This window comes from Solenopsis invicta, chromosome 1 (assembly GCF_016802725.1).
Source record: "Solenopsis invicta isolate M01_SB chromosome 1, UNIL_Sinv_3.0, whole genome shotgun sequence".
Classification (NCBI taxonomy): domain Eukaryota; kingdom Metazoa; phylum Arthropoda; class Insecta; order Hymenoptera; family Formicidae; genus Solenopsis; species Solenopsis invicta.
The window spans coordinates 14,801,738-14,822,311 of NC_052664.1; the positions used below are offsets into that span (position 1 = coordinate 14,801,738).

The 20,574-nt window shown below is 31.8% G+C and overlaps 2 protein-coding genes across 7 annotated transcripts in view; one reads left to right on the forward strand and one right to left on the reverse strand.

Annotated features, from left to right (window-relative positions):
- Positions 1–20,574, forward strand: part of LOC105194318 — a 294,708-nt gene that overhangs the window by 179,114 nt on the left and 95,020 nt on the right. Inside the window, exon 4 of one of the 3 annotated variants that reach the window (XM_011159177.3) lies at positions 2,399–4,060. The exons of the other annotated variants lie outside the window; for them this stretch is intronic. Within the exon in view, the coding sequence (XP_011157479.1) occupies positions 2,399–2,639 (241 nt within the window). The 3' untranslated portion in view covers positions 2,640–4,060. Of the gene's footprint in view, positions 1–2,398; positions 4,061–20,574 lie in introns of those variants that run through there. 3 annotated transcript variants of the gene reach the window in all.
- Positions 1–20,574, reverse strand: part of LOC105194317 — a 302,455-nt gene that overhangs the window by 150,335 nt on the left and 131,546 nt on the right. The gene's annotated exons all lie outside the window — the stretch shown is intronic.

A 20,574-nucleotide genomic window follows, 5' to 3' on the forward strand; every position in this document is an offset into this window, starting at 1 on the left:
AATTACTTTTAATAACTTCTCTAATAAACTGTCTAAATACATCTTTAATAATCTCTTTATTATGACAATTTTAATAGATTATATTTTTTATATAATAAACATACAATAAAACGTGTTAAAGATGTACATTAACAAAACTATACATTTAATTATGCCGACCAATTATTAGGACTTATATAAACATTTTTAAATGTTTTTCCAAAATTCAAAAATTGATTTATTAAATTATATTTATTGCTTATATTGACATTATTGATAAATTTTTAAAATGTTTGATCGTTAAATTTACACAAATTAATGAAAATTATTGAACCTTAAATGACCCATAATTGGGACCGTTACCTTACATAAAAGAAGAAAATTCATTTAACAAGATTTTAGTTGGTTTTCTAATATTTATAAAAAAATCTATATATTCAAAAAATACGGATTAAATGTACTAAAATCCGATAAACTTCAACATGGTACTCTAACAAAAATAATATTGCAAGAATTATTTTGCGGAAATGTATCAAAATATTTTAAAGTTGGCACGCGCGCATTAAATAAAATTCCCTACAGATATGTAATTACCAAAAGTTGTATTTCAATTTAATCCGTGTGTTTTAAAACTCACTTCTGCACGTACATTATATAAGAAAGATGAAGAAGGTAAAGGCTGAACTAAAGAAGAAAAAGAAAAGAGAAAAGTAAAAAAAGAAGAGAGAGAGACAGAGAATTGAAAGCGGAACATCACAGTCGGAAGCAGTTCCCGACGTTTTCAATAACGCGCCTAATGGATTTTCTCAGCTCACGTATAAACGCCATTAGATGCACCCTCAACCTGGCACAAAGCAACAACAGCAGCAGCAGCAGCAGCAGTCGTCGTTCATTGATTCAATTTGATGATGACGCACCTGCTGCATAGCTACGTAAATCATGACAATTCTTTGATCACATTCGTGAAAATCGTAAAAGAATTAATCAATTTTGACTAATTGTAATTAATGATTCAAAAGCAGTCACGACGTTAACAGATTAAATAACGTTGCAACAGTATTACAACCGCTGTATATTATATACTATTAATAAGAAAAAAACAATTTTGCTAAAAAATTAAAAAAATGTTTGCTAGATACAGATTTAAAAATAATTTTATCAAACCATAAAAGTATTTATATAGAACGCTCAAGCAATCAGCAATACTCTAAAAAGTTTTGACATTCTGACAATCAGCTTGAGCTGATACATAATTACCTGATGATTATCTAACAAAAAATTATTTTTATATCTGCATCTAGATAAATTTTTAAATACTTAAGCCAAACCATTCTCTCCATTTGTGAAGATTTAATTGTAATGTTCTCTTTGGAAAAATATACACAAATCGGATTTATAATATATAAATATCCAAGTTAGAATATGAAATCACTGGAAGTTCGAACACCGATGGCTTTCTGTTCATTTCATGAAATAATACTACTTATCAGATAATGCTACTTATCAGTACTTCGAATGTTCGATGTCTTTCGAAGGCTGTATAACTATAATATGATTATACCATTTTACTGAAATTTTAATAATTTTAATAATTTCGTGAAGAGCGCACATTCATATGATACTCGCAATACTCGAAAGATTTGTTCGTCAAGAATAAATACAAGGTACAATAACTAAAATGTTACTAATTCAAAGTGTCACAACTCTTTTATAAATAAATATTTTTATTTAAAGATTTGTAAAATATTTGACAATTACAATTTAATTATCTGTCATTAATTTTCAATATAACTTTCCTTTACGCTTATAATGAGGTTGACTCTTTTTAAAACCGCGCTGCACGAATCTCTAAGAATAGCATTCCGTTCTTAGTGAAAAAAATGGAATACGAAACATTTTATTGTATACACAAAAAGTATTGTAATTAACTCACAATGGCTACTTTTAATTTTCTAGCTAAATGCAATACTATAACATTATTACGTTTGACTTCTGTTATAGAAGAATACATTCCTCTTTATGATCCAAGAAATAACGCTTTAATTACTTAGCAAGTAATTCAAAATGAAGTGGTTATATCAAGCAGTTACAACGCTAAGTTTGACGCAAATTTAAATAGGTGATGTTTCATTTAATTAAACTTACATAAATAGTAACACTTCATTCTCCACACCATGTAGTAAGTAAAAGATATACAAAATGTAAGCAATACAACAGTAAGAAAGTAGTTGAAAAAATAGTTTTTTTTTTATATAAAATTATGAGTATTAGGGATAGTTTATATTAATACGTGTTTATACGTTACATGTACAAACATAAAAATCTGTTCCGTAATTATTAATAAAGATGTTGTTCAATCTCTTTCACTTTGATTAATTCACCAAAGTACTTAAAATGATAATCATAATTGACTGTGTAGATTTATTACAACGATCGACCAAGTAGTTCACATCAAACGACCTAATCGAGCGGTTCAAAAATTCCCGATTTCCTGCGGAAGAAGAGTGGGCATCCTCGTGGAAGCGGCACACATTTCGTCGGAGCAAATGGAAGAACCAGTCCGGCTGCGACAGCAGCTTGGACCGAATTTTTCTTCGCGTGCGTCGCGCCGTGAAATCGAGGCGGGGAACGTGGTTCATAAATTATTTACCGACTCGTAAAACGGTATGGTGTGCAAAAGGGCTAGACGCCGAAAGACGATTGATGAAAAAAGGAAAGAAAAAAGAAAAGGGGAAAAGAAAAAACGCGAAGAGCAAGAAATCCTTGGACCTCAGCGAAAAAGGGTGAGCAGAGGTCGATCGACCGAGTTCAGAAAGTTAAGAATCTACATCGCGAACGAAGGATATGTAGTATATAAGAAGGGCGCAGCATAAGTACTTTAAGCAGAAAAATATTCCTTAGATTACTTCCAAGATGGATTTACGATTAAGAATAATTTTTTCTCAGATTTTGAATTTTCAGTTTTTAGAGATTATATTAATCTCGAGTTAAAAAACATTTTTTATTTCTCGACTTGCTAAGCAGATGTCTGAAAACATCTTTAAGATGTTTATAATTTTTTACGAAATAGATTATCTTATGGTAGACCTGAAACATAATAGTAATCAAGCATTCAATAATCCAAAAGCGGGCTTTTTTATATCAAAAAATAAAACACTTGAAGGAATGTATGCAACAAGTCAGTACACAGAAAAAACAAAGTCTTAAATCGGGTCATAAGACGTTTCAAAGATGTCTATTATTCGATTTTAGACTTTGTATTGTCTGGACATACACAATTGATTGAAGCTAATACGTAACAATGCATATATGTGAAAATCTGTACGTTGCTAACAATAAGTATTACAATATAAAACAATAGAACTTATTTAAACCGAAAACTAGACAAACTTTTTTGGTCATCTGCTGTTACATGTATGTATGTAACTTCGATATATGTATATGCCACATATATCGTCAAAACTTCAATTACCAAAACTTAATTTATCAATCATTATTTATTATATTTAAGATAAATAAACTATATTAACAACAAACTTTATGCTGTCCATTATAAAAGAATTAAAAAAGCAAAATATTTATTTTCTTACATTCGAAAGAAAAAACTTTTAGAAAACCTTTCATTTATGCCATATATTAAAAGGAGTGGGATGTATGGCCACTCGTGAGTGGGACAATCAAGTTGAACAAAGAATATAAGAGCTAAGTCCTTGTGTATTTTGGTACCCTCCATCTTTTATTATCTCTCTACACTTATCTCTCTATACTTGTATCACAAAATAACCTCTAAACCTTTTAAATTACCTATAGGAAAATTAATCATTTTTAGATTATAATACACATCACTATTCACAACATTGATAAATTAATTCAGCTCACAGTAGTTTCGTTATTAACAGTAAAAGAATGATAATAACTATAAAATAACTATAAAATAACAGAGTAATTGCGAGCAATTACCTTCACTCCTTCTATTTTTTTCTGACTGCGGCGTAGATACCAGAGTTATCTTACATTTGAGTATTTAAAAAGTTATATCAATCTCTGATATAAAATATTAAACGTTTGAATTATATGACAAGTGCTGTGCCTCCTCATTTCCCTTTTATCAGATATCAAATCAAATACGTTTGTTGACAGCGCGCGCAAAGCGTGCGTTTGCTTTGCGTTTAAGGAAACACCGGTCTATTTGTTCTTCATATTACGAGTATATTCCAGTCGTCTTCCATCACCGTCGGTCGTTTTATTTCCGGGATCGAATGTCGCGCGCGCGTGCACTAAGGAAAATGCAGTTTGATGCGAGTCTACTGTACACACGCTCTCGTGTTCTACATAAGACTTGGCGGCAAGCCAAAGTTTTCCAGAGTTCTCCTTTCTCGTCGTCGCAACGCTTTTTACCGTGAGGAAAATTCACGTTAATGTACGGTACACCGGCCGTCCGATGCGGCTATCCACGTGAGCGATTTTAATCGAGCGGAAGTAATTTGCAGCAACTGTCAAGCTTTTTGCGATAAAAGATCGTATCTAGTTTGCTTTTGTTGTTTCAAATTCTTTAAAAAAACTTCCATTATTATTAGAACATTATATGCTAATCGTTTATAAAACGCGATGATTTATCTATAATACTTTCGTGTCAGTAATAATCTAATTTTACACATAAATAATAAGTTTATACATAAAATTTATCTAAAGAAATAATAACAGTGTAAAGGTAAGGATTTTGTTTTGTTGAATTAAATCACGCGGTGCAACGCTTATCTCGGTACAAGAATGACGCGAAGTGGAACAAAAGCGCAACTGCAAAGCAGTGTTGACTGCAAACTCACGAAAACAAACTTTCTTTCGCATTATACCACGCGAGGGAAATGAGCCTGTAGAATGATTATAAGGCCAGGGCTAAAGAAAAAGCGGATGTCGGGATATAAGGGAACGAGAAGTTGCATGCCAGACGATGCACACAGAATAAGGAAAATGCGCCGTAGGACAAAGGAGAGTTTTCTTAAAGTACGTGTGAATTTAGGTAGGTAGGTTGACATAAACAAGGTTTCATCTACTTGAAATTGCATTATAGTTCTAATATGCATCTCATACAATTGTATTCATTTATGAACTACTGCATAATGACAACAAATTATTTAACACATAAAATTTAAAATAAATGAATTAAAAACATATATTTTTATATATATTTAAAATTAACAAAATATTGTTTACTGTCAAAAAATTATTTTTAAAGAAAGTGATACTTATAAATAAAGAAGATGCTAGTTGGGAGAAGAAGCCACTTTGATTATATAATAGTTCCTTCATAAATCATTAACTATTGCACATAAATATGTGCGAGATTATTGGAAAACTGTAGCTATGAAAAAAAATTCTGATCTGTCCTTCTTACTAAGGACAAAGATTTGTAAAAACAAAAAAGTAAATTGTGAGATGTGCTCTTTATAATATAATATTTAATAACGTGATACTTCAGTCTTGCGGTTCAATGCTTACTTTAAAATTAGATAATTGTTACACAATTTTGGACCATATTTCATGGCAGTCACATAAATGGTATTAGATTTTGTGAAATCATTATACATGCACTAGCTGCAGTGATATCTCTTTCTTAGGAATAAAATGCCAGTATACGCAAAATAATTTTTCGAATTTGACATCATCGATAAAATGGTTTTATAAATTAAAAATTTGGGTTTAATATATAATTCTAAATATTTTAAATTTGTGAAATACAGTTTAATCTATAAAAATATGAAAGTAAATATAAGAAGTTGCTCTCTAAATTATCCATTTGTGTTTTGTCACTCATTTTTTACATCTTTACAATTAAAAAAAATTTGATTGCTTACTGTAGACATGCAAAACATGCGACTTTTTATTATATCATGCTATTTACATTAAAATTACATTAATTTTTCATGGCTTAATTCCATAATATAAAGTTATTCCAGAAATAAGACTTATTAAGTAGCAACTTCCTCTAACTTACCTTATTTAAGTAATAAATGCCTTCATTTCAAATGCTTGTATAGTTAAAAAATTACGATTTAATATTTAAAATATAAAGAAAATATTTTTAGAGATTTGCAAAATGTAGATTATCTCTATTAAATAATGAGTAATATATCTGACATGGCTATAAAAAAGATTGATATATCCCACGTTAATTATTAAACCGGATGTCATACATTTCCTGTGTGAAAGTTTCCATGTTTAATATAATCGGATATGATCAACTTTAGAATAAAAAACTCAATTAAGTTCTGCATATGTATACTTGAAAGGATTACATTAAATGCGTCGCATAAAACAGATGTACTTAATAAAAAATTCAAGAACTTAGTCATACATAATCATCAATATAATTATGCAAATTCTCCTACGTTTCAGGAACATATTTTTTAACATAAAGATGAAAGCTAACATCTCTCGGTTAGCAGTGGTTTACAACGTATTTTAATATATAATAATTTTTGTGTGAATTTCGACAATCTTCAACTCACTTGAACTGCGTTAAACTGCTCATGAGCATCAGTCTGATTAAATTGCTCGTTGATCTAATTTGTAATATTACGTATTCCGGCTTTGAGTGAGAAACTGTGTTTCAAGATCGATGAATATGCAGCACACAGTTCACGTAAGCTGATTGTAAAAATATGCACAAAAATTATTATTAAACATCAACAACAATCGCAGATCACTTTTAGTAACTAATAATAAAAATGTGTAATAATTAATATTAGAACCGAGATCACAATTTCGTATACACATAAAATACGATAAAATAAACAGTTATAGCAAGATCTTGATGCTGAAATAACGTTTCTTGTATGATTTTACATATGTACAATTTAATTCTTTTAAACTGTATGCTGTTATATTTGGTTTCAAACTCAACTCTTAAATTGAATTAGAAAAATAATATTACAGATCTGCAATAATTGACAATCAATTTAGTATTACTAGCATTTCTAAGAAAAAATCAGTAATACTAAATTGATTGTCAATTTAGTTCTATGGGCCTTTCTCAATTTTAATTATATTGTATAATAAATATGTGTAGACAAAAAAATTTTTTAACTTTAAACATAGAACAAGAAGCTTTCAGATTGTAATTAAATAATAGAATTTACAATTAAACAGCAAAGTGAAGAATTCAAACGTTAAAACGTTCAAACGTTTAAAAATACAATGCAATTGTTAAAACGAAAACCGTGAATCGATAAAACACATCTCTAAAAACGAAAATGTACATACTTTAAACATAAAAATGTTACGTTTTAAGAAATTTTACCAAAAACGAGATTTCAAAATTATCAGCACGCGTGCCGGTACTTCAGGTTAAGTGTTCTACGAGTACAGTGAGAAATCGTGTGCTTCGCGCATTAATTCCAAAGGCGGAGCACGTAAGTCGTCGGTCGATTACCTGTCACCACGAGAGTTTCTGAGGAAATAAGAAATCCTTCCTCCGAGGTCTAAGGCGGATTTGTATAGATCTTCGCATTGCAGAAGGAAAGAGTGCATTGAGATGCATAGAAGCAGGCGGCCGGCCCGGTCTCGCAGACGTATAAACCGCCAACAGTAATATCAGAAAATGAAAATGGAACGGATCGCAAAAGCGCGTCACACGGAATGGCCAATTTCGACGCTTGCTCCTTGTCATAAGAGCGAAAAGAAGGAGATCATCTCGAAAAACAAGAACTCTTCTACGTGACCGTAATTGAAGACATGCGCGAAGGACCGTTTTAACTGTCAATGTGTTCGCGAGTTAATTATTGCGACGACCAAAAGTTATTTTATTGCAAACTAATATAATATACGTACAGAAGGATGAAATTGAAAAAGGAGAAAATCTGAGAACTTTCAAGCAAAAATTGATCATGACATCTTTCGAGATATGTGTAATAAATCAGTGATCAGAGAAGCAGTATTAATATTGAACTAAGTGGAAATGTATTTATGGTTTTCATTACCGTGATTCACATTTAAATCACATCTAAATTTCATTTTCAATTTCAGCATTATCAGTTAAAAAACTCACAGTTAAAAAAAAATACTAAACTTAAAATTACGAGTATAAATTAAAATATAAAATTAATAAAGCAGCTCTATTATTTTAGCAAGCCTTTTTTGTTTTCGGAGTAATCTCGCTCATAACTGCGGGATTTCACTTTTAATAAAGTAAACAGAAATCATGTACGAGGTAAATCGCATATGAAATATGAAATTTAATGTCACCGCATTCTATGCGTGATGCTTAATGCAGCGGCGTCGTACTAAACGCAACAGCGCCATTCTGTCGGTTATAAATGCAAATGTTACGAGCTACCGTTTTTGCTAGCCCTATATAATAGCCGCTTTCCTAAATGACGCATTTCAAATTTGCCACAAAAATCCTCGTAACCCTCGGCCATTATAAAACGCCACGAAGAAAAGAGGTCTACTGTCCCCCTCGCTCACGCGCCCACCGACGGCGCTCTTGAAAGGAACTTTAATTAAAAGTGACATTAATATCGCCGGACAATTAGCCGCCTTACCTGGTCGCATCTAGCATCGCGAGCGACACGTGAATTAATTATTCTTAGACCTCGAAAAAAGGATCTCGAACTGCATAATGTCGAACGCGGGCGGCTATCGCGATCGGAAGCGATAAGAAATATGAGCAGGGGGAGGCGGAGGAGAAAGAACTGCTCTTTATCGATGGCGTTTATTAATCCGGACGGCGTTTGAGCGGCCAAAGTGATAAATTAACGCTACGTGGAAGAGTAATGAGAAACCGGCGGAAAAATATGCAAATCATTTCGCATTTGGCTCGCGGAACGGTATCGCAGAGAGTCACATCGTGCTTTTGTTGCTGCGGGAGGACAAGAGGGATAAGAATAATTATAAGGCCAACGACGCAGTAGCTCGATCTGCTATCATCGCGATCCTCTTTTCTCCCACGAAATGAATTTGACCGCGTTTCGAGAGGAAGAATGCGTCATTTATGTCTTGTAGTGCGGTGTAACTCCTGCAAACTTTAATTCATTAAGGGTTCATTGTTCTCTCGTTCGTACGTTCTCTCCTCTTAGGAGTTTAAGATTATAAAAGAAAAGTTGACCTATTTGATATTCTAAGTGTTCGACTTCTAAAATTATAAAGTGCACGTTTTTACGCTAAAAGTTTCCGCGCTCTCCATAAATCGATAGATATTGTTAGCAAATACATTCAAAATACATCGCGCATTAAAGCAAGTTATGTTAATAGTTAAAGTCCTGTGGCTATGCATACTGGGCGTATGTGTACTCTATACATACATTATATTACTATATAGGGTGAATGGGTATATGTATATTAACTCTACTAATCGTTCTTAGATCTAGTTGCTAAGGTAGATTGTGTTACTAATTAACTTGTTAAATTCGTTACGTACAGCAAATTTAGAATCAAACAAAAAAAATTTAAGAAACGCTAAAAAAGATATAAAAGTACTCTTCATTCTTATATAATTTTTCTTCTCATTGTCAGATTAAACTGTATCTTGTTTCCACTTTTCCTCAAATATTTGTTGTAATATTATTTTCAAGAACATCTGCACATGTATGCTAGTGTATTCAACTCGAAAATCCGTGAGTTTGTTAAGCCCAAATGACCATGCGGATTACACAGTCATTTCTGTGGAATCCGTTATTATTGTAATTACTTCCAAACTAAAATCTGAATATCTTGCACATACCAGAGCAACTTAATTACGAAAATAAGTGCATAGCGTTGATATTTAATTTCAACATGCAACTCGATGGAAAGATAGCGCACTGAAAAACATTTTATGGTCTCTAATGGATCAGAGTCTCTTGCAATTTCCGGATCTCTGCGTTTCGAGAGGCGAGGGAAGGAAATGATATTTACGACTTACTGGCCGAGCGACGCGCAAGCATTAATTTTATTCGGGTGCAAAATGAGAGCGCGCGTCTGCATAATGCCGAACGAGCACGAAACACGATAAGCGACGTGAAGAAAACGCGGGTGGCCGCTCTGCCGGCTCTTTATCGGTGTGTTTTATTGATCGCGATTGTGCAAGCGCGAAATGATAAATTAGCCCGCGGGGAAGGCGAATGAGTAACGACGATGAGAGTGTGCGCAGATGAATACGTTAATTTTGCGATATATCCGTGGGAATAGGAGACACAGAGAGAAATGGGAGAATTAGAACAGAAATAGAATCACAATCGGGAAAGGAACTGCAGCAGTGTACTCTATTCTCAATGCAATACTGACTGTGCTAGACCTTGATTGAATTTTCTATTTAGAGAATGTAATGTACTTGAATTTATACGAGTACGAGTACGAGTATATATAAAATGAATTAGCGAATAGTTCTTTAGAATAGTCGGCATTTACAAAAAAATTTGATAGTGGATTTATGTATTATAAATCTTTAAAGTCTTAAATAGAAATCGTATATTTTAAATAATTTTACAAATTTGAAATTAACGGAATGATATCGATCTCCTCGATCCAATTTATCTTAATTATTTATTAACGTGCAAGTTTCCTAAATGCCTCATAACTGATTAGAATTTTTGGTGGTCGAAGAAGAGAGATATATTTATATACCACTTCTTCCTTATATCATCATAACTATTACTCAAGTAATTGTTCGGTGCAGCTCGACCTTTCCTTTCACCGTTTTCGTCGCTCTCTTTATTTTATAGGTATTAATTTCTTATTTTCATACTTTTCGCTTTATCACATACAATTGCCATTCTGTTGACTTTAAAGATTCAAATATGGGTCAATTATTGACTCTGATATTACATTGGCTCACTATTAACCACAATGGACCCTAAATTGAATGCGGAGGAATGAGAAATCATAGCTATCACTACTGAGATAATTCTCTCATGATGGGCGAACATTGAAGATCCACACTGAGGAGGATCCAGGATCTAAACACTTGTAATATGACTGCAAAAATCTCTTGAATTAATTAAATGTATTATACTCGATAAATGTATTATACTCGTTAAGGATTATTAAATTCATGCTCCAATAACTAGGAAGGCTCGTATCGACAATTTATTACAATTTGATTCATAAGAATTAAATCAAATAATTTACTTATTTGCATGTTTTAATTATTTGCACAAATTCTTCGTTTCAATTACTTCTTGTAAAAATTAAATCAAGTTTGATTGGTAATAAGACGCGATTAATGATGCAATATTGTGAGTATAGATTTAAAAACTCACTTGCAAGTAGTTTTTTGTTTTTGAAAATTGGTATAAGTAACATGGGCAGAATCGCAATATTGAATGATCAAAAGAACAATAAAGATAATGAAAGGAAACAATCTGTGTTTTGTTACCTTCTGAGACTATCAAATTTCGGATATCAAATTATCCCATAAGAAAGATGAATAGTTAGGGGAAAGGTACTCGGTAATTTAGATAATTTTCTAAAGAGTCACTGCGTGAAGATGAAGCGGTAATACTTATTCGGGGCATTTAAGGAACAATGATTAGATCAACTGAGACAGCGTAACCGCGTAGAAATGAAGACTCGGAAGATGCCACTGCGAGTCCTCCATCGATCATTAATCTTCGATGCTCGCGGCGTTTCTCTAATTCTCGGGCAGTTCCGTGTTAAATTTATGACGAAGGCACTCGATACAAGACCACGACTGGGATTTACGAACAAAGTATCGTCGATTTATCTTGCTTCCGCAGCGGATAAATGGGCGACTTAATTAATGACATCCGGACAAGAAAACGCGGGCCATCGTCGACGAGTCGAGAAATGGTGGAGCAAATGCGCGAAAAAGCAGACAGTCTTTGTCGGCGTTCCTTATCGATCTCGATCGCCATCAGCCGATCGGAATGACGCTGACCGGGAAGAAAAAAAAATGGGGGCGACCTAGAAAAAACTACGGTCGATTTAATTAATTGTGTGGGACATCGGCGATAAGGAAGCTTCCCTGCCCGCGATAAGGATGACAAAGGTGATGGTTCAATGTTCATGTGACTACCGTTCATGCCGGAAGACGAAGATGGGTACATTAACCTCTTAACCACTAATCTAGATCTTCCTAATATATCTATTACGTGATATAATTTCATACGAAGATAAATAATGCTCATAGAAGTGATGCAAAAACTATTCGTAACTCATAGCTCTTTTAATAAGTTCCAAAGATCACGAATATTTTTGCAACTTCTCTTGATCTTCAATGTTATATATTTAGGTAATTAAGCTTGAGAATTTAGGAATGTTAAAGCAAAATTTACTTTAAATTAATTTTGTTATCTAACTAATTAATTAGTTAATGTGAAACTTATCTAGCATTCATTTTATTAACTACCTCCTTCTTATTAATTAATTCAATTTTAAAGTAACAATCTTAAACTAACAGTCTTGCTGGAAAAGTCTTCAACGAGCTTTTAATCACAATAGTTTATCAACGATGTGGTTCAGATTTGAATCAAGATAACGACGTTTATTGCCGTGAGTTTATGTCAACCGAGATGCGCAAGGCACACCACGATATAACGCCAAATTTATGATAATCGCGGAATGTCCGTGGCGAATAGCACTATTAAATAACTTACCCGGCGAACACATGTAGTTACAAGTATATTTGCGAGCGACACGCGTGAAATACTGCGTTGAGTGCGATTCACTGTATAATGCACATCGAAAGGTTTTACGACACAGCGAACGCACGCAATCGTTTTACGCGACGCCTGTGACGCCCGTTTGGCGAAGCAAACGTTAAAAGGGTTGTTGCACGCGCTTGTTACCGCAACGCGCCACGTTAATAATGCCATACGCCATACGATGTTCTCTCGCGCGCTCAGTTAATACGATTATCCCTGAACAATTACCAGAAAAACTTGGTCTCGTCTTGCGCGAAATAAACGTCCGAGCGTGTAGGAAGCGATGGCGTTGTTACGCCGCGTCGGCCGCGCGTACTCGGTTTGCTTTACGGCGAAAAAAGTAATCGAGGCGAGAGCGCCCCGATAGCGTTATTTACGGCGAGTCAGCAGATTTTAGCTGGATGCATGGCCTCTCCTGTCTCCTCCTATAAATCGAGGACTTCTAAACGCGCTCACGCAGCAGAGATTTCGATTCGGTTCTCGAAAAAATTAAAAAGCACAGAAATTGCGGCTCCGGCGATTGGAAGAATCGTTGCGGCATGCGAAAACTTTATCACGAGTGCTTTATAACTTTGTAACAATTCTTGCGATCTCGAAATTCAAAATAAAAGTCCGGATCAGTTTACAAAAACGTTATATGATACAGTACCTACATTAAACTTAAATATATATATAGTTCTATTATTTTTATCATTAATATTAGAGAGATGTTGTTATTAAAGAGTGACGTTAGTTTTTCCGAATTGATCGATGTATGCGTGTGATATTGATGTAATAGTAAATATATCTCTATAAACTACTACATCGATAACACACGCATATGCACAAATTAGACGAAGTGTCTTATACTAAAGCTTCTAGCTCATTTATAAAAATATAATATTTTTCTTTCATGTTATTCTGAGCTAGAACTATGCTTCTTTTATATGTACAAAATATAAAACTTTTACATAAAACAAATATGTTTATGTGTGTGTTACGTATGTGTTACAAATCGACAATAATAATCGATAACAAAACTATAATTTTCCATTTTTTTCTCATTTTTCGTATAAAATTGTTGCCTTCCAACTATTAATTAAACTTTAATTGCTCAAAAGGATTTATAATTTTGTATAACTACAAAACGTTACTTTATGTGAAAAATATTTATTATCCGATTTATTTTACCGATTACACACGATATTTTTCACAGATAATAATCATTCTGTTGATCATACAGAATTATAAATCCTTTTTCACAATTAAAGTATAGACAATAATTCAGTTAAAAGGCAAAAATTTCATATAAAACAAAAAACAAAAAAAAATTGAAAAATTACAACTTTATTGTCGCCGATATCAAGTGTCGACTCGTAATAACATTTGCTATGCATAAAGTAATAAAAAAGTTTTGTACTTTGAACGTATAAAACAAGCATAGTTCCCACTTAGGATAATATGAAGAAACAATACTGTGTTTTTAGAAATGGACTAGGAGCTTTAGTATAAAAGAAAACTTTGTCTCTGAAAATTTATGCACATATAGGTATGCGCGCGTTATTGATGTAATAATTTGTAGAAATATAAAATATTGATGTTAATTACTTCATTAACTTTTAACTGCACTGATGGTACAAACGCACACAATTACGCAAATATTTGTTATGAGAAAAAATATCCTAAAGTTTACGTTACTAAAAATTACAAGAAATTTTTGTTGTTATTTAGAACAAACTTTATTTATATTATATTTACAATAAATGATTAGCTTTAAACTTCAATGTTTAATTATTATACCAAACTAAAAAAAATTAACTTCATAAATTTTATTTCAATTAAAACTTTTATCAAAATTTGATAAAACTACCCCGCGATTATACTTGAACAAGCTAGATCTGGCTAATATAGTTAAGGATTAATATTGCACTCACACATAGATCAATTCGATCAATAAACCTAATGTCGCTAGAATCCTCTTAATAATTATGAAAGTATCTCGATACTTGTTTCAAAAGGCACGTACGTCCTCGGTATAATTTTCCCAAGTTATTTTTTTAACTTTAACAAGCAAACTACTTACATGAACCTAGTTATATACTTCAGAGATTTTCGTGCTTCCATCATCGACCTACAGACAGCGCAAAATATTTTCTTCGACCAAACTACTTTTCACTTCCCGAGCAAACCACTTTCGAGGATACTTTCAAATATTTGGAATACTTTCAGTACGCCTCGCTTCTACGCTCCCACTCGTTCTTATTTTCGTATCAGCTCAAGTATATGCGGATATGGCAAAGTTATCGTATAATTTTTATGTTCTAACAATTCACCACGCAAATAGCAAGCTATATACTGACAATTCTTATTCATAAGTTTTCAATTTTTCTATTCGATGATTCTATCGCATTGAAAGCTTCATCCATTCCAAAGAAAAGCTGAAGAAAATAGCTTTCTATACTCTCGCAGGAAATAGTAAATACATTTTCACTTTTCTTTTAGTTACATTAAATTGTGTAAATATTCATAAATGTGCATATTACTTATAATTAAATAATTTAATTACTTCATGCTTCATACTTTTATCAATTTGTATTGTTAATTTTTTTAACTAAAATAAATTTGTAAATGTGCAATAATTATTACTTTATTAATCTAGTTATATTATCATTGATATATTTTTTTAATGTTAAAATAAATATTCAGAAAGAAGACAAAGCAAATATAAAAGTATTACGAATTTTTCTCATTATTCTTTGGCAAACTCTTATTTATTTGGAATAAAAAAATATGAAGTAAGTCTATCTTTCTCTCGAAGCAATAAATTATCAAAGTAATAACATTTGCATGTATTTAAGAACTTCTCTCGATAATTTCCGATGCTCAAGAAAGACAAAAGTAATAATCATTATCAATACATTATGTTAAAAATAAATAAACGAATTAATAAGTAATAATGAGTAATATCATGCACATTTAAAATGAAAATCTGTGAAAAGGCAAAAGTAATAATAGTACATTATAATAAATAATAAATAAATAAATTGATCATATGATAATAAGTACATCATACTCACATACGTTTAAAATTTGTCCATAAATTATTCCAGTTTGCAAAAATTCTGATTTTAGATGTAAATATTCCGAGAAATACAATACACGTTTAATGGGCAGCTCTTGAATGTTACTCGCAGGTTTCAAAGAGAAAAGCGAAATTTCCATCACTAAAGGTAAAGGAAACTCATCTCAACGTATTTAGCCTCCTCGTAACATATCCTAGCTACACCGCTGCAGATGCGCGGAAGATTATTACACAGCGTTACGTACGACAGCGGCGAAATGGTGCAGTTAAAAATAATTAATGAAGTTCTCTCTGGGTGGGAGCACGGGAAAAAGGCAGATTTAACGCGCCATGCGCTGTTCACAAGATTTATGTTTTACGTATATACCATCTTAAATTAATGATGCTTCGATAGAAGCGTGTGTGCACGCATATAAATGCGAGCGGATATTAAGTCGCGCGTCGCAGACTATATGACTCCGTCACGCCTCAAGTATTTCTGCAATTACAAGTTTTGTGGTGCGGAAACAACAATGATTTTCGCAACGAACCAGTGGTTTTAACAAAATAATGGTGGGGGAGACGCTTTTCAAGTCAAGATCGGAGAAGTTTGCGAGAACGCGGCTCTAAACATCAAAATAGCATTGTGTCTATCAAACTGGCAAAATGAGTTTCCAATTGAAATAGAATTCAATTTATTTATAACTTATCACAAGTTACATTTTACTATTATTCCTCAGGTAGGTTTTACTAAACCAAATGCCACAATATTTTCTAATTTGTTTTAGAAATATTTATAAAAAATGCTTATTCTAACAAGTTTCAGAAGTGTCCGCATCAAATTTATAAGCCTTTAATAGTTGTAGTACAAATCAGAATAAAGGACACGTATTCTTTTATACATGCCCGAGTACACTTTTAAGGGTGAAACACCCCTTTGAAGAAAATCGATTTTTTTTTAAACGTATATCGTCAAAACTATAAAAAATAGAAAAAAGTATTCTGATTGAAAGTTAAATGGCTTGAAGGATACTTAATAACAGTGATTAAAAAAATTTTTTTTTAATTTTTTTTACACTTGCTCCCACAACTTGCCTTTTTTTAAATTTTTTTATTTTTGTTATAAAGTACTCTTTAAGCCATTTGACTTTCAATTAAAATATTTTTTTCTATCTTTTATAGTTTCGACGATATACGCTTCGAAAGAAGAAAACCGATTTTCTTCAAAGACGTGTTTTATCCCCTAGAAGTACACTATGGCACATATAAAAAAAATACGTGTCCCTTATTTTAATCTGTACTACAACATATTAAAGGCTCGTCTAAATCTGAGGCGGACGCTTTTGTAAGGTTCCTTGTAAGTATTCATAAAGAACACACACTGAAAAAAAAGTTTATTTGAATACTTGCAATGATATAATTTATTAAATGTAAATAAATATTTATTTAATAAAAAAGTGACAGTTAAATTACAGCAATTCTTGTATTAAACAAATATTTATATACATTTAATAAATTATGTCATTGCAAATATTCAAACAAATATTTATGAAAATTTAGTAATTTTGTTCTTAGTGTATTATTATAATATTCAAATAAGAAGTCTCTGTCTTAACATTAATTTAATCATTAATATTAAAACAATAATTCTGTCTCGATATCTAATAAATCCTCCAATTAAATGAAAATATGCTTCGCATAAATTAACGAAACTGTACAAGTTTTACTCATATATTTGAGATACATCATATTTTCATTTAATTAATTTTTCCTACGCTCATAGTTTAGAGTCACGTCTAAACCATCTCAATGTTTTGTTCGTCCGAATTATGTATACACAGTGCAAACTGCAGATGATCCAAGGGTAGAAGCTGAATAGCATAATAGATTCCACCCTTTGAATGAAGTGAAACACGTATTCAAAAAGCTTGGCCGCATCAAACTTCTGCGGATTCCAAAAGTCCGTCGCTATATATACGTTACATCACCCAACGCCTCTGAGCAAACGACGACCACATTCATCTCTTCGCGAGTCCGAAACTCTTCATTAATTATCATTTGTACGGGTAGAAGCTGCGACGGTCCTAACTACGTTGCTAACAAAACGGCCTCGCGGCGCTCATAAATCTTACCGCAAACTCCGGGAGCGAATCTGATATCGAGTTTACACGAACACAGGTGTACTCTGCCAACATCTTGGTGTAATCTACATATGGTGACCACGCACGCGTAAGACTCGCAAAAGACTCAGACCGACTCTTACTGGGAAAAAGTTAAGAAAGACAAAGTGAAAGAAAAGAGGGATAAGAAAGCTTTCTTTGGATATACAATCTATTTGTCAAATATATAAACTTTTTCCTAATATGTAAACTATTAAAAAATAATTGTTTTAATGCTAAATTTCTGAAGAATTGAAATGAATATTGAAAATTGAAAAGCTTTAATAAATTTGTAAAAAGCTTTAGTAAAATTATGTAAAACTACATATATAAAAAATTTTTATATTTTCTTGAAATTATTTTAAACTATATGCGCTAGATAAAAGTTCAATAATCTCTCCTGTTGGATATATTTTTTAAATCGTAATTAAAGTAAAAAAAAACTATCGTTAAGAAGAATTAAATTTTTTCAACAAAATTTAATTTTAAATAATCTACCAAAATATTTCGTATATATATAAAAAGTTATTAAAGTTTATCTTACTAAAATTGTTTTTTTTTATTATCAGTAAAAGAAGACCGACTGCAAAAAATTTAAAGTAGCCAAAAAACAATTTTCTATATATGATTTTCAGAAAAAAATGTGGAAAAAGAACTCGTACAAACAGAACAGAAGACCAGTGAGAGGATTGCTTGACGTCAAGAAAATATATTCACGGTCGGATTTACTTTGGCTTCCAATGGCAACTTGACCTGCAATAACTGCCAAGTCATTTCTTTATATTTTCACGATCTTTCGTTTCTTATCAGCTTTCTTGAAAGAACATGCTAATTCACGTTCAAAATTATAGCAAAAGGTGAGAAAAAAATTGAACAACAATTGATCGATCATAATTTTAATTTCAAATACATTTTGTGTAGGAATAAATACGTTTTGTTTGGATTTATCTCATGTAAATATTGGGACCGTATTATAACAAAAATTTTCATGATTTTAAAATATGTCAAACTAAATTAAGTTTTTAATAAACAATATGGAATGGATGAGCTGACAATGTATTGAGTCATAATAAAAATACGTAATATTGATGATTAATGAACGAATGCTGCCGGATAACAAAAGAGTTTATTAACGTAATATTTATTATTTTTTATGTTATTTTAAATAAATTAGTTCAATATACATGCTGAAAAAGTGATATAATGTTATATAATGTTATATAATGTTAAAAAAGTGATACAAATTTTTAGCAACATAAATTTTCATAGAATACATTAAAGTTCGTATTTCCGGAAAATATTTCCATTCGCAATTAAATTCAATAAAAATTTTTTCATAATTATTTAAATAAGTTTTCTCTTTTTATTACTTAATTAATCAAAATTTATAACAATTTTTTAATAATTATAATTATTTTATATTATATACAATATAATTTGGCAGATGTCTTTATTTGCAAAGTTATAATTATTGCAAAAAAATTTGACAGAGCATACAAAGCTGATTTAATTTTCAAAGTAAATCAAAGAGTATCACGTAGCACTCTTACCGAATGAAAATTCTTGATTAAATAATTAACCAATATCACGGTGTAAATTATATAAATTAAGAAAAGAGACTAGTCGACAATTTAAACCCATTATAAACACGTCTTGCTTCAGTGTACTTTCTCCAGTTTTCCTAGACTCTCTAGCCAAATAAGCAAGTTAACTTTTAATTAGATGAACTGAACGCGCTTCGTTAAATGAACTGATTGTCCTCTCGAACAAAGTATCGAGCCATATCGCGCCATTTCATGACAACGCAGAGGAGGTTAACACAGAATGTAACAGTCAGAGAATTGGCTGGAATCCTGCAATTGGCTTGCTTCGATAAAATCTTGTTTCGAAGCTTATTGCACCGAATTGACTCCGCTATAACGTACGCGTATCGGTAAATCCTTCTCTGCCTCGATTTCAGAGCAAACGTTTACATCAATTTTCGCTACAGAATCTAAATGACGATTTATGAAGGAACATGTAATAATCTTGTAATCAAATCGTACATAAAATAAGATATATTGCAAAGTTTTTTTAATTTATATTATTATTACTATTATTATTATCATTATTATTATTATTTATTAATACCTATGTATACTTCACATGTATTTGTAAACGGTCATATTACTTTTGACAAAGATTAGGAACTACATAGATTAGCTTGTGAAAAAAGTAACATTATAAAATTCAGATGTATAAATATAATTTTTTAAGATGCAGATCTTTTTTATCATTTAGTTCAATATATTAATCATTGAAAAAATCTATAATTTCCAAAATTCTTTTAAACGCCTGAAAACGACTGGGACGCATAAAATAGAAGTACAAGAGCCAAAAAATAGGAATATGAGAGTAAGAAGGGAGAAAAATGTGAACTTACAGAACTTACATTTCTGCTTAGAAGCAGAAATTTGAGAAGTAGGCTAGACATCTTAGCGAACAGTCAATTGTGAGCGATAGAAATGATTGTATCGAGAGAAAGTTGGAGGACTGTCGAGCGAAAAGCAGTGTATGACTAGGAAGCGAAGAGCTTGCGAGCAATGAATTTTAGATCAAGATGACTGTTACTTTATCCGAGAAATTTGTAAGCAGAGTGCATCCATAAACTTTTCTTTTATAAGTTATAAGCTAGACCTTACGAAAATACCATACGTAACTCGAAATTTTTTTCATGCTGAACACGACGCTGTCTTCAGAATTTACGTAGCAGGAT